Source organism: Schistocerca cancellata, chromosome 3 (assembly GCF_023864275.1).
Source record: "Schistocerca cancellata isolate TAMUIC-IGC-003103 chromosome 3, iqSchCanc2.1, whole genome shotgun sequence".
NCBI lineage: Eukaryota > Metazoa > Arthropoda > Insecta > Orthoptera > Acrididae > Schistocerca > Schistocerca cancellata.
Genome location: NC_064628.1, coordinates 627,091,114 through 627,105,859, shown reverse-complemented (window position 1 = coordinate 627,105,859; position 14,746 = coordinate 627,091,114). Strand labels below are relative to the sequence as shown.

The following is a 14,746-nucleotide window of genomic DNA, read 5'->3' as shown; positions in this document are numbered from 1 at the left end:
TTTACTGCTGCCTGCCACCTTATTGCAGATGAAATAATAATGGGAAAGTTCTTGTGAGTCTTTACTTACACTTTTCACCAGCTTCAGCCTCACAATTTCATTAGTTTATGTTTCTGATATTGCTCAGCTGTTTATATGAATTTTTAGTTTTAGCTGTTCATCATATCCCAGCATATTTCTTGTTACTTAAGAGAGAGAGAGAGAGAGAGAGAGAGAGAGAGAGAGTGTGTGTGTGTGAGTGTGTGTGTGTGTGTGTGTGTGTGTGTGTGTGTGTGTGTGTGTGTGTGTGTGTGTGTGTGTGATTTTCTCATTCTACAAATCAATTTTCAGCCATAGTCTAAATTGTGAGCGTTTGGTTTTTATTTTAATAATTTCTTTACTGACTGCGCCCATCATTTTTTCCCTCACTTTCCATTTCATCTTCATATTTTCAACTTGTCTGAAAATATTTTCACAGAAACACAGCCTTCTATCTCTATTAGTTACTACTCAGGTGCAATTATATTGGAGGACTGTCTTAGTTAAACTTTGCTTTTTGGATAGTGTCAACATGTTTGTATACTGACTTAAAATTTAGTTGTGCTGAAGGCAGTGACACAAATGTTAATCACAAAATGTGCAACTCAAACATCTGATGCATATCAAGAAGTACCCGATGCTTCTTCGTATCTTTACAACACTTATGCTTTCAGATACTGCCTTGCCTCTTGTCATTTATTGTTCTGCAAATTTCCAAATGAAAACACAAAGTATTATTGGAAAAAAATCAATGAACCTCTGTCTTATTTCAACATACTTAATTGTATAAACTAATGATCTTCTCCAGTTACTTATTTCCTCCACTTGCATGGCATTATTGCTGCATCTTTTCCCAACCTCCATGTTACTTTCAGTTAGTTAGTTACACTTTTCATGTATCATTTTGCACAATAGATCATAATGATAGGGAGTGGGACATTTTACATTCACATTGCAAATTAATTTGTACATATGGTTACAGTATGAACATTTCAAAGGCTTTTTTTTTCTTCCAAAAAGAAAAAAGATAGGGATGTGAGTTAGTAACTCCTACCCTCCACCTTTTACACATTACAGTAATAGAAATTCTTTTACAGAGTAGGAGGAGTTGTCGAGAAGCAAATTTCTCAGTTTATTTTCAAATTTTACTTTGCTGTTTGTCAGACATTTTATATCACAGGGTGAGTGATCAAAAATTTTATTGCAGCATTGTACACATCATTTTGTGCTAAAGACAAACTTAATTTGGAGTAATGGATTTTATTTTTCCTTCTGGTATTGTAATTATGTACATCATTGTTCTTTTTTAACTGTAGTGGATTATTTAGAACAAACTTCATGAGGGAATAAATACAATGTGAAGGAGTAGTCAGAATTCCCAACTCATTAAACAGATGTCTACAAGATAATTGTGGGTGAGAACCACGTAATATTCTTACGGCACATTTTTGCAGAACGAGGAATTATCTTTAAGAAAGAGAGCTACCCCAGAAAATTATTCCATGTGGCATTCAATGAAAATATGTCAACTTAGTGATTTGTCCTGCCCCAAGATTTGCAATAGTTGTAAGTGAAAATGTGGCTGAACTAAGCTATTTTATAGGTGTTCCAATATGTGCTTTTTCCAGTTTAAATTCTAATCAATGTGCACACTTAAGAATTTTGAAGTTTCCACCCTATTTATTGTTTCCTCACCATGTGCTACACTTACCATTGGTGTAGTGCCCCTAGATGTATGAAATGGAATATGCTGACTCTCTTTAAAACTGAGGGTGAGACCATTTGGAGAAAACCTGTAAATTATACTTTTAATAACTTGGTTTTCCATTTCTTCTGTTTCTATTTGTAGCTTGGATTGATTACAGTACCTGTGTCATCTTCAAAAAGAACTAACTCTGCCTGTTGTATATTAGATGGAAGATTGTTTACATGTATGAGGAACAATAGTGGAACTAAGATTGAGCCATACATGATTTCTCCTCAGTTAGAATTATGTTCTCTGACTATATTGGTTGAATCACTAAGTAAAACTCTGTATTCTTTTGGTTAGCTACAACATTATCCATTGGTTGGCTATACCATTAATCCCATAAAACTTCTGATTTGATCCATTATAAATGGTTCTGAAAGCCTGCAACTGTGAAAACAATAGCTTTGTTTATGAATAACTCGTCTGCCAGCAGTAATGATTTTCTTTATTTAATTTTTCGCACAATGTGTTTCAGGAAATGATTCCCATTTTCAAGTGTGTTTTGTGTGTTTGTTATGTCATTCTTATGTGATGATGTCAATGTCTGAGATTCTGCCTCATTTTGTTGCCTTTACTGCAATATATAAGAAAACACATGATTTTTAGTTGGTTGTCAATCTTTTTGTGAATTAACTTCGCAGAAGAGCTTCTGTGAAGTTTGGAATGTAGGAGATGAGGTACTGGCAGAATTGTGGTTGTGAGGACGGGTCATGAGTCATGCTTGGGTAGCTCAGATGGTAGAGCACTTGCCTGCAAAAGGCAAAGGTCCCGAGTTCGAGTCTCGGTGTGGCACACAGTTTTAATCTGCCAGGAAGTTTTAATGCTTTGGTTTTTAATATTGGCTGAGGTAGTTCCTACTACAAGTCTTCTATGATGGAGATAAGACTGAAATCATTTTTTCTTAACTCCTGATATACCAACAGCTTCTAGTTTGTCTAGCGAGATATCATGTTGTACAGTACCAAATCCCTTCAATAATTCCAAATTTGATCCTATTGGGTAATAGCTGATTCTGTGCTCAATCCTTAGCGAAAACCATGTTGGTGTACAGATGAGACATTGAATTTTTCAAGGAAATTTGTAATGTTATGTTTCACAACTGTCTCTATCACTTTTGAAAATACATATAACAATATTGTATTTTTGACATTTTTGTTCTTTGAGGAAACACCTCTTCCGATAATGATATATTTATTATGTGCGAGAGTAGTTTCGATATGACACTAGCACATTTTATTACGATTGAACCAGGTACTTTGTCAGTCCCTGAAGAGATTTTATTCCTCATTCTCTTTATCATTCTGAGGTTCCTCTGTTCCTAAGGCAATTTTTACACAGGATAACTGGAGTACTTATGAAGCAGTCATTTACGTAATTTGCTAGAGTAAGATTTCTGACTAATAGACCGTGATCATTGTTTAAAACAATGCCATGTTGAATTTTAATATTTTTGTTTGTTCCTTTTTTTACTACATTTCATATTGCTTTTGATGTGTTTGCTGACCCTAAAATTACTTTATCATTGTGCATTGTTTTAGCTTTGTTAATCACACTCCTATAAATATTTTAGCTGTATCTTGTTACTAGTGCATGTGAGTGAGTGCACCTAGTGTATGTTCGTCGCACATGTGTACTTAAATCAACCACCAACTGTATCAGTGCAGGCAAGCCACTCGAAGCCACCTGCAGGAAGCATGCACACAGCACAGTCTCCTGCTGGGAGCAGTGCTGAGTCACTCCCACTATGTCCTTTTAGTTTGTACCACTAACATCAATTGTTTTGTCTATCACTTATGTTGCACCTTCTGTATGATTCGTTTGTCTTGTTACATGTGGAGTCACAAGAGGCTTATTTCCATTATTGTTCAGAAGTTTATGAATAAAGCCATATTTGTGTTACTTGGATCGGTCTCATGTAATCAATCTCATGTATTACTTGGTTATTACATGATTGACAATGAATTTGGAGCAGTTTCCACATATACCATCTTTAAGTGCGGTTTCATGAGGTTTAGACATTATGGATGCCATGCTACTGGCCCTAATTGAACAGATTACTTTAGCAGTGAACACTTTGTCAACTTCCGTTAATAGACAGGGTACTGTTCCTCTGGTCTCTCCACCCACTTTTCCTCCTCACGACAATTCAGTCGAGGATTGGGAAGCACATGAAAAAAATACTCTGACAGAATTTTTTGGCTTTCGGTGTGACAGACTCGAATTTGTGCAAAGCCTTATTCTCCCATGGATTCCACCTAAGTTGTATCAAATACTGTGTCAGCTTGTCCCTTTACAAGAACCGGTAGCTCTTACTTTTGATGGCATGTGCAGTCTATTGTCCAACTATCATCACAAATGAATGCATGTCACAGCAGAGCGAGTTGAATTCTACCAGTGCCACAAGAAATCAAACCAGTCATACAGGGCCTGAGCAGTCAAACTCACAGCCTTAGCCATAAGTGTCAGTTCGTTACTGACACTGTGATGACTCTTATGCAGACACTATGGTGTGCAATACAATTATCTGTTTAGATCCAGACAAGGAAGTGCACTAGAAGGTTTTACTCTGTGTAAACTCCCATTGGCAGAAGTTTTGCAAATAGCACAATCTTTCAAAGTTTCTGAGGCAGTGGTTGACCAAACTGAAGAATGGAGCAATGTGGAAATAGTGTCACAAGATGTGCCCACTAGGACAACAGATAGCTTGCATGAAGAAGCAACAGTGGCGATGGTAAACACTTGGGCCCAGTGCTGGGCACACCAAGGCTGACTGAGGCTGGCCCAAGCAGCCTCAACCACCACAGTACCAGCATCAGCATTCTCTATTTCAATCTTGTCATTTCCATTTTGTCCAGAGTGAATATTCAGTGTGTCCTAAGCACTGGGCTGCTTGTAATGCTTGCCAGAAGAAAGGCTACATCACCTCCGTATATCATTTACCGAAGGTTGCTCAGAATATGTACATGGATGTAGGCTGTGCGACTCCAATGCTTGTGACTTCTCCCAAGTTGTTTATTGAGTTAACTGTTTTACACCATGTGCTCTGGCAGCAGGCCAACACAGGTGCTGTAGTGATGTTATTGAATTCTGGAAGCTAAGCGAGTTTAGACTTGCTGCCATTGACACCAGTCACAGCTTTTGGGGCAGTTTATGCCATTGCCTTTTACAAGTCAATGGATTGCTCCATTACATTTTTTATGGTGATGCTGGTGATGAGAACTTGTTTGGGATGGACACATTTCAGGCATATTTCACTGATGCAGTTCACATTGTGTCTGATCAAGTATCATATTCTCAATTGGAAACACTGTGTGAGGGGTTTTTTGGACTTGTTTTAGAGGGTATAGTGATTGCTACAAATTTTTCTGCTCATATTTCTTAGAAATCCATGGCCTGGCCTTTTTCTTGTCACGCATGTCCTATTCCTGTCACTCTGAAAGAGCAAGTGAAAGCAGAACTGGACAGAGGTGATGCAACCTGTTATAACTTGTGAATGGTCATCTCTGCTAGTTGTTGTTCGGAAGCCACCAGGGAAACGATACCTCTGTGGTGACTTCAGTACTACTGTCAACATGCAGTTTATCATGGATTCACATTCTCTCCCAAGCCAGGAGGAAATGTTGGCAAAAATATTGGGTGGACAGTACTTCTCCAAAATTGATTTGTGTGAAGTGTGTCTGAGTGTTCCTGTGGGTGATCAGTCCCAGTGACTTCTGGTTTGGTTGGTCTGTATCAATACGTGTGCCTTTCTTTTGGTGTGGCTAGCACTGCTGTTGTTTTCCAATGATTTTTTGACCAACTCACTATCCCTGTCCTGGGTTGCATTAATTATCTGGATGATGATGATGTCACAGGCTCCTCCACAGCTGATCACTTGAAAAATATGTGCAATGTGTCTTCTGTCTTACAGGCCATAGCCTTATGGTGTAACCTCGCAAAATGTCAGTTTTTCCAACCTTCTATTGTTTATTTGGGATTCAAGGTCTCGCAGGATGGGATTCCCCTCTGACAGACCACATCTTTGCTGTTATGTCTATGCCTCAGCTCTTGACCATGAAGGAGCTCCAGGCCTTCTGAAAGAAGATAGCCTACTACCATAAATTCCTGCCAGGGATGGCCACTTCGGCCCACCTGTTGCATGCCTTGTTGCACAAGAATGTACCTTTTTCTGGAGACCGGATTGTGAATGTGCTTTTCAAATGTTGAAATTCAAATTATTCTTGGCCCTTGTTTAGCTACATTCTCTCCACAACAGCACACAATTTTGGTAACTGATGCTTCAGTGTACAGCCTCACATGGTCCTAGCACACTGATATGCTGACGGTTCTGAACAGCCTGTTGTTTTCACCTCAAAATCTCTCAGTGCTGCCCATCAGTGTTACTCTCAGGAGAAAAAAAAGAGGCTCTTGCCATAGTCTATGCTCTCCAGAAATTTCACTTTTTTTTGTATGTCTTGCAAGTTCCACCTTATTACCGACTATAAACCTTCGATTTCATTGTTTAACACTCTCATTTTCTTGCCTAACAAGGCAGCACACTGTGTATAATGCTGGGCAGTGTTCTTCCTGTGGGTCCTGATCCCAACTTTGATCCTGAAGAATTGCTTTACTTCCATCTTGATACTGAAACACAGGTTGCAATTGATGGTTTCCCAATTATGGACGCATATCAGGTGCCATTGCCACTGACACAGGTATCTGCTGGGAGGTTCTGTTTTTTAAACAGGGATGGCCAGATGAACTGCCAGGTCAGGCTTTGGACCTTCCCGTCAACTGTTTTTCCTTTCACTATCGCTCTGTTTTCATGGTGTTTTGCTGTTGTCCACAGAAGATCTCTCTCCCAGAGCAGACATTCCTATCACGCAGGTCACAGTTTGTATGCTCTTGAGGGTTTTTTCTATTGAGGGGTTGGTCTGTACCTTAGTTTCCAATAATGGGCCCCAGTTCGTTTCTCACACCTTTCAGCTATTTTGTTACCATCACAGCATTCATCATGTTACAACCACACCATTCCATCCTCAATCAAATAGTGAGGTGGAACAACTAGTGCGTGCTTTTGAGTCCCAAATGAAAAAGTTTGTTATGGAATCTTCATCAGACGATGCCCTTCTCTGTTTTCTGAGCATGTATCACTCCATGTCTATGGGAGAGCGGAGCCTGGCTGAGTTTCTTTACAACCAGCAGCCACACATGCTCCTCCACCTTCTGTGGCCTGTACCACACCTGCCAAAGTTGGGTTAGTCCAACCCCTTCATGCCAGGATCGCTGGTATGGGTGTGAGGGTTTTGTCGCTGGTGCAAATGGAAACCAGCCACTATTTTCTGCCACAGGGGATGCCATCTTCATGCTGTCCGTATGGCCAACAGGCTGGTGGCACACCAATTTGATAAGTTGTGCTCCCACTCACTGCCAGAAGCTAATAGTATGTGAGTGTGGTGCCTGTCACCACAGTCTGTCCCTCAACTCTCCCCCTCGAGCCTGTCATCGCCAGTGGCGGAGGCACCCCCATCTCATTGGGTGTCTCCTCCATGTGTGGCACCCTGTGGTTCCAGCTTCCTGTCACCAGGTGCCAGTCTGGCTCCAGCCTCAAGTCTATTGCAGCAGGCTGTGCCAAGTGTAGGGTCACCGTGCACGTGTACTTAAATGAACTGCCCACTGTATCAGCACAGACCAGCCATTAGAGGCCTCCTGTAGGAAGCTTGCACACAACATGGTCTCTAGTGTACCATTTACTGGTGACTTACACCTACATAGTACATTCAGAGCAGTGCTGACTCACTCTCACTATGTTCTTTTTGTTTGTATCATTCACATCAATTGTTCTGTGTATCACTAATGTTGCACCTTCTGTATGATTCTTTTGTCTTGTCATGTGTGGAGTCATGAGAGGCTTATTTCCATTATTATTCAGAGGTATATGAGTAAAGCTGTATCTGTGTTACTTGTATCAGTTCTGTGTATTACTTGAAAACTACAGTTCTTATAAGTCTTAACGTAGTCTGCGAAGTGTGTATTTTTTTGTAATTTTTTATTAGACAGATGTTTTAGAGTTTGCCTCAATACTCTGATAGCAGGTGGTATCTATTGGCTGTTGTTCCTTGGAATGACCAATTTTTATTAGCTACTCTTGGAACACACCTTTCAAATAAGGACATGAAAGTACCAAAAAATCATTGTTACACCCTTATTTCACACCAGAAACAATATTTTCTTGGAGAAATAAAAAAAATCTTCCTGAGTTAGGATGACTTCAAACATTGTAGTTATAGCTTAGTTGCATACATATTTTAATCTTACAATTTTCCACTACAGCTCCAATATCAGACAAGGTCTGATGTGTTTCCATATTGTGTGTATAAATAAGGGCTGGCAAGAATGCTGTGAGTACAAAAATTTGCTGGAAAGGGGTAAAATAAATGATATAAGTGCAGAAAGATATCTGATCTTAACTTTAAATCTGCTGAATTTGTAAGAGCATTTTAGTTGCGACTTTCTAACCAAACACACGATGTTAAACTGATGTGTACATTAGTTCCATGAAATTACAATTTCCAATGTAATATGAGTGATATTACCACATTCATGTAATACAATATCAAACAATAGAGTAACCTAATAAACCTGTAGGAAAATTAGGCTGTATTTATCACAGTATCAAAGATATGGAACATTGTTTTGATGTATTGACATTTCAACACTAAATAGTTTGAGGTTGCAAAACAATTTTTACTTAAAAATGGGTATGAATAAAATAACACTTACCCACAATCAAAATACAAAGCATCATAGTTGGAGAAAATTACTCTAAATCCTTTCCTGATAAGTTCTGGTATTACCAGATCTGTGCCACGAGTCCAGATTTGTATAATGTAACGTTTGTTGTCAAGATATTTGTCAACATGGGCCACGTCTGTGAGAGTGCTAGTCCACAGTATAACGGGTAGCTCCTTCTTTCCATTTGCCTCTGCCAACAAAGAGTATGCTCGGCTCTGGAATCTGTCCCACAATTCATGAAGGCCTTCCTCTGTGCGAGGTATGCCATTTGCATCCATCCAGTCTGTTATCACTTCAGATGTGTTCCAACAGTTCATGTTGACCTAAGAAAATAAAATGGTAATGAGCGTAGGGATTACTCTGCATCGCACAAATGCAAAGTCATGTGGAATTTTATCAAAACTTTACATCATGTATGCACTGCATGTGAAAATGCTCCTTGTATATTACATATTTGTAAACAATTTAATTATGGGTGTTTGGAAGGACTTTAGTAATAAATCAGCCATATATGTAACATATATAATATTGCTCAAATGTGGGGGCCAAATACAGGTTTGTTTGATCCATGGGGGCATGTCACAAAAATACTAAAGGCACTGAACTGGAAGACTATTGAAGATAGACAAACTATCCCAAGAAAGTCTGTTAACAAAGTTTTGAGAACTGGCTTTAAATGATGACTTAAGAAATATACCACAATATCCATGTAGCACTCACATAGGGATTGTGTGGATAAGGTTAGAATAATTTCTGCATGCACAGAAGCATTCAGACAAGCATTATTTCTGCACTCTATATGTGAATGGAATAGGAAGACACACTAATAACTCATATCATGGGACGTACCCTCTGCCATGCACCTCAGGTGGTTTGCAGAGTATAAATGTTGATGTAGATATACAGTCTAGAAATATGTTATAAAGCCACCGAATGAGTACAACATATAGCAATGAAACCTTTTCAGTTCAATTATGATTTTAGTTGTTGAAGCACTCTGAAAACTCAAACAATGGGAGAAAAAAGAAAAAAAAAAAACACTAGGAAAACCAACTATTACCCATAGGGAGAGGGGAATGAGTAATTTACAGACGCAGGGGGGGGGGGGGGGAGATTGTATTATGACTATCTTTTAGCCATTGATTGAGCTGAAACAATGCACATGTTATGTGCATGTCCTCTACTCATTGCTCCTTCTGGATTGGAGAATATTGTCTGCTCCTATATAAAAGAAAATAATCAGTTTTTGAAAATATAACTGGATAGATAAAAAAGATCTGTTCACCAAATGGCAGCAGAAGTAACCACATACGAAAGTTAAGGAAATATGTAAGCTTTTTGAGCCCATGGCTCCAACTAACAGAAGGGTTGAAGGGGAAGAGAAAGGGATAAAGAAAAAGAACTGCTGAGGTTTAGAAAATGGGGAGAGCTATGTAAAAGTCACCCAGAACCATGGGTCAGGGAAGACTTACCACACGGGATGAGAAGGAAAGACTAATTGTTGGGGTCTCCACAGGACGAGATCTGAAAACCTGAGAGCTTAAAAGGTGGAAGATAGGGTAATAAGCAGACAGAGATTACTGACAAAAAAAGTGCAAGAGTTAGTAAGAGCAGAAATATATGTTAGAGGTGGGGGAATAGGAAATAGAGAAGCCAGAAAATAAAAATGTAGAAAACTAAAAGGGGCTGAAAAAAGATATAGCTACTTAGAAGGAATACTGAGACTGAAGAAACTGACATAGGCTAAAGCCAGGTGAGCAGTGAGAACCAAGCACATGTAATGCCTGTTCTCATTTATGGAATTCTGAGACACTGGTGTTGGGAGAAGAATCCAGGTGGCATGTGTGGTGAAAAGTAACTGAGGTTGTTACATTCATGTGTGTTGCCACTATACACCCTCTGTCCATGCTCATTCATCGTAACTAATAAGTTACTGTTAGTCAAAAAATTCTGATTTTGTTCATAGCTGTAGTTCAGCAGCTGCAGAATATTTCAATAAGGGTAAAAAGTCGGTCATCAGCTGCACAAGGAAACCTCTATTTGGTTCACTTTACCAGTTTTGACAGCTTAAACTGTCATCTTCCGAAGCAAAATAGCTTCAAATCATGAGTTAGGCAATGTCAAAATAAGAACTGGATGGTGGTGTCCTTTGTTACAGAAACAATAAAACACTGAATCTGTAGCAAAAGACACCACCATCTGATTTTTATTTTGATGCTGACTTACTAATGATTTGAACCTATTTCACTTCTAAAAGATGACAGTTTAAACTGTCAAAATTGTTAAAGTGAACCAAATAAAAGTTGAAGATGAACCAAATAAAGGTTTTCTTGTGCAGTTTATGACTGATGTTTTATCTTTATTGCTGTATGTGGAGGTTTAACTGTAACAGCTTATTGAAAAACCTCTTCTCAGAGCTGTTTTGCTTTTCATGACAATGTGCCTACATCACAACATTTGACCCTGGAGAAACTGACAACGGTTAACCAATACTGTGACTTAGTTTCATAGAACTATAATTCTTCCTTGGGTCAAGTTAGTTTATTATATTATAAATTTATGAGTTTAAATTCACAGCTCATTTTTACTCACCTCATCTCCTCCCATGTGAAAGACATCAGAGTCAAAAACATTTAACATGTCCTTATAGATACCAGCAAGTACTTGATACATCTTTTCACTGGTGGGATTCAGTTGACCACATGGAGGTTCCACACAATACTGAGACCATGGATCAGCTTTGAAGCATACTGTGGCATTATCTCCCACCCACTGCCATCCTTCACCCACATGTGCAGGAGCATCAAACTCTGGTATAATGCGAACCCCTCGCACTCTGGCATATTCCACAACTGATTTTATGTCATCAGGAGTATACACCTATCAAGAAAACAAAAAAATGTTTACTTATTTTTAGTTATACCACTTAAATTGCTATTGAGTAACAAATAATTAACAATTCAAATCAGTTGCAGTACATGTAATATCAAATTCATAAGCTGACATAAAATGGTCATATTTTTATTTGTGTGCATGTCTACTGCTCAATACCTCCATTATCACTATAAATGGCCATCTTTCCCTGTTAAATTGTTTGATTGATTATTGTTTGGATCCTGTATTAACATTAAGGACTGTTCACTTTGTTTCAAACCTTCTTTCATTGGTGAATGACTGGATGGAGGTATAAAGTAAGTTACAACTTGTGAAACCATTCATACTGGTGAACATTCTTCAAACTTCAATAATTCAATTAAACTTTGTGAAAACAAGACTTGGCCTTGTGGCACATGACCACACATCTGTTGGCAGATTTCTTAATTAAAATCAATGGGAGGAAATTATACTAGGTCTCAGAGATGAAATCTTATCTTGTTTCAGCTTTTTCCAGTCAATAATACAAGAGATGTTTGTGTAACTCTATTCTTGAGAGTGAAATGTAATTGAGTTTTGTAAAACTTTTATTTCCCTCCTCATTAGAGTGCAATGATAATACAATTTCACTCAAAATTACTTACCAGTATCTAAACGTAGTGCAAATATTAGGTCAGTTATCTAGACCACTTAACCATTACATTGCAGTGTATGTAAAAATAATTGAAGTATGTATTATTATAATTATGTAAACCACTAAGTATTATTAAAGAAGATGTAATTAAACAAGCACATTCCTTATGAAGTTCAGAGAAAAGTAATCAGAACACACAGGAGAAATTTAATTTATTATTTCTTCTTGTTACCAAACATTTCTGCCAAAAGGAGGTACTGTGTGAAATTAACAACTCTGGAAGAGGCAAGTAGAAGAATAACTTCCACAAAAAGGCAAAAATAACAAACAATGAAATGGATGAGGAAAAACGAGGAAACCTTACATGCGAAAAACACAGCCACAATTCTTAAAAAAACAATTACCTTTTCTGGTGAGTATGCTCCATATTGACTAAGTTTTGGGAAAGTCTCAGAAACAAATGGAAAACTGTGCGAGTCAGTAATATGCCAGTGGAAAGTGTTGAGTTTATTTGCAGCCATAGCATCAATTGTCCTCTTGATGGAAGCAACAGAAAAATAGCTTCTTGCAGTATCAAGTGCGATGGCACGGTGTGGGAAAGCAGGACTGTCAGAAAGGTTTATCTCTGACAGCAACAACAACTGCTTATTGATGTCATCATACACAATAAGCTGATACAGTGTCTCCAGTGCATGCCGTGCACCAAAGAATGTGTCTGCCATTACAGCCACATTTACCTGTAAACATTTGAAAGTTGTTTCACATACAATATTTGAAAATAATACACAGTGCTTGGCAGCCAGAGCAGCATAGAAACCCATCTACAATCTGCCTTCTTATGGAAAGTAAGAAGTTTACTCTAATATTGTCTGAAGAATGACTTCTACATACAAATCTTTGAAAGTGCTTTTATTTTACAGCAGTATCTTCAGAAAATGTTGTCTCAGTAAAATAAGTTATGAACTCAAAAGCAAAATTATAAATCAGTCAATCTTCATGTATATACAATGAAGAATAGTAAATGGGTAACAAGTGGTGAATGGCCAGTGAGGAAAACCTTTTGATAAGAGATAAACAAGTGCTATTCAGTATAACTGCAGAAGCAGAAGTTTTTTTCAAGGTAATTTACTTGGTTAAATTCAGCTGGCATAAACATGAATAGCCTTAAATACTACAGTAATAGAACTATTACTGTTGTGGCGTAGCAAGAGCCACGCCACTCGGAGGTAGCCGAAAGGCACGCGATGTAATGCAGACGGGCGTGAATTCTGGAACAGGATAACTATTGAATGGTAGCAAGAAAAGTACGTAGTTGCTTTATACTTAACTTTTATTCTCTGATGAATACAGCGTTCTTCTTGAGACATTTATACTATAACTCTCAAAGTAGGTAAGGCTAATGGCGCCTTGCTAGGTCGTAGTCATGTGCTTAGCTGAAGGCTATTCTAACTGTCTCTCGGCAAATGAGAGGAAGGCCTCGTACGTCTAGTCGCTAGCAATGTCGTCCGTACAACTGGGGCGAGTGCTAGTCCGTCTTTCTAGACCTGCCATGTGGTGGCGCTAGGTCTGCAAGTACTGATGGCGGCGACACGCGGGTCCGACATGTACTAATGGACCGCGGCCGATTTAAGCTACCACCTAGCAAGTGTGGTGTCTGGCGGTGACACCACAATTACTTGTTAATACAGTGAGCAAATTAAATTTCTATCATTGGCTTATCTTTTGTTAATATGTACTTTTGACTTGTTTCATATCACTGAGGGTTTTCCTCCTTGATGAGATCTATTTAACACAATGAATGAATGAATGAATGAATGAATGAAGTGGATCTGTTATTACATGCAAATATTCCATTACTGTGACCAGATCAATCATTTCCTAACATGGTACATATTAACCACTTCATTTTTCCTCCACATGTTGTCTGCTAAGTATTATAAAGACTAAATTTGTTCAGTTCTCTCTGTGAGTTATGACTGTGACAAACAGGATAGCTTGCAATTTCATTACATGTATACAGCTGACAACCTGGCAAATGCACTACCTTCCACTTTCGTTCATTACAAGTGGTGGTACATAAGGCATTTAACATTACTCTGTAATGTGTCTGGATGCAGAATTTCCTGCCACATACCACTGATAAAATGCTCATGGGTTTCCAGCCAAATGGCAGTGTTGGAAAACCTCAACATATCAACAAAGATCATGCCCATCATCTTCTGACTGTAAACCTGGCGGCTCTTCATCATCACTACTTTGCAGTAACATGTATGAAAATACTGGCCTGGAAGCACAAAAATAATCTGCTTATTCTCAGTCTGACTCAAGACTTATGAATCAGATTTTCTGCAGTAATGATGACACCTCTACCACACATCAAAATCACTAAAATTATTGTAACATTAATGTAAGATGGACTTTCTATCCAGAAGTTCCAAGTTCCTTTAGAATCTTTTTGATGTCAGTTCTGATTTTTATTTCTTATGGCTTCATTTTTTTTGCTTAGTTCATATTTTACAATGTATTATTTATTATAAATTCACTGTGATAGTAGCTCTTCATTCTTACAAATTGACTGCCTACATGAGGATCAAATTTGAATATGCACCATCTCACAGTTGTCTCCTTTTCATTCCTTGTTCCGTATGTGTCACTTGAATCAAACTTTGGAGAGGCTTTTCTTCTCTGGATCATTT

General features: G+C 38.3%; 1 protein-coding gene across 3 annotated transcripts in view; it reads right to left on the bottom strand.

The window, feature by feature from the left end:
• Nucleotides 1-14,746, bottom strand: part of LOC126175554 (chitooligosaccharidolytic beta-N-acetylglucosaminidase) — a 210,436-nt gene that overhangs the window by 1,213 nt on the left and 194,477 nt on the right. For all 3 annotated transcript variants that reach the window (XM_049922401.1, XM_049922400.1, XM_049922399.1), the window contains exons 4-6: nt 12,455-12,787; nt 11,135-11,422; nt 8,531-8,865 (exon numbers count right to left, since the gene is read on the bottom strand). In XM_049922401.1, coding sequence (XP_049778358.1) covers nt 8,531-8,865; nt 11,135-11,422; nt 12,455-12,787 — 956 coding nt within the window. The remainder of the gene's footprint in view (nt 1-8,530; nt 8,866-11,134; nt 11,423-12,454; nt 12,788-14,746) is intronic.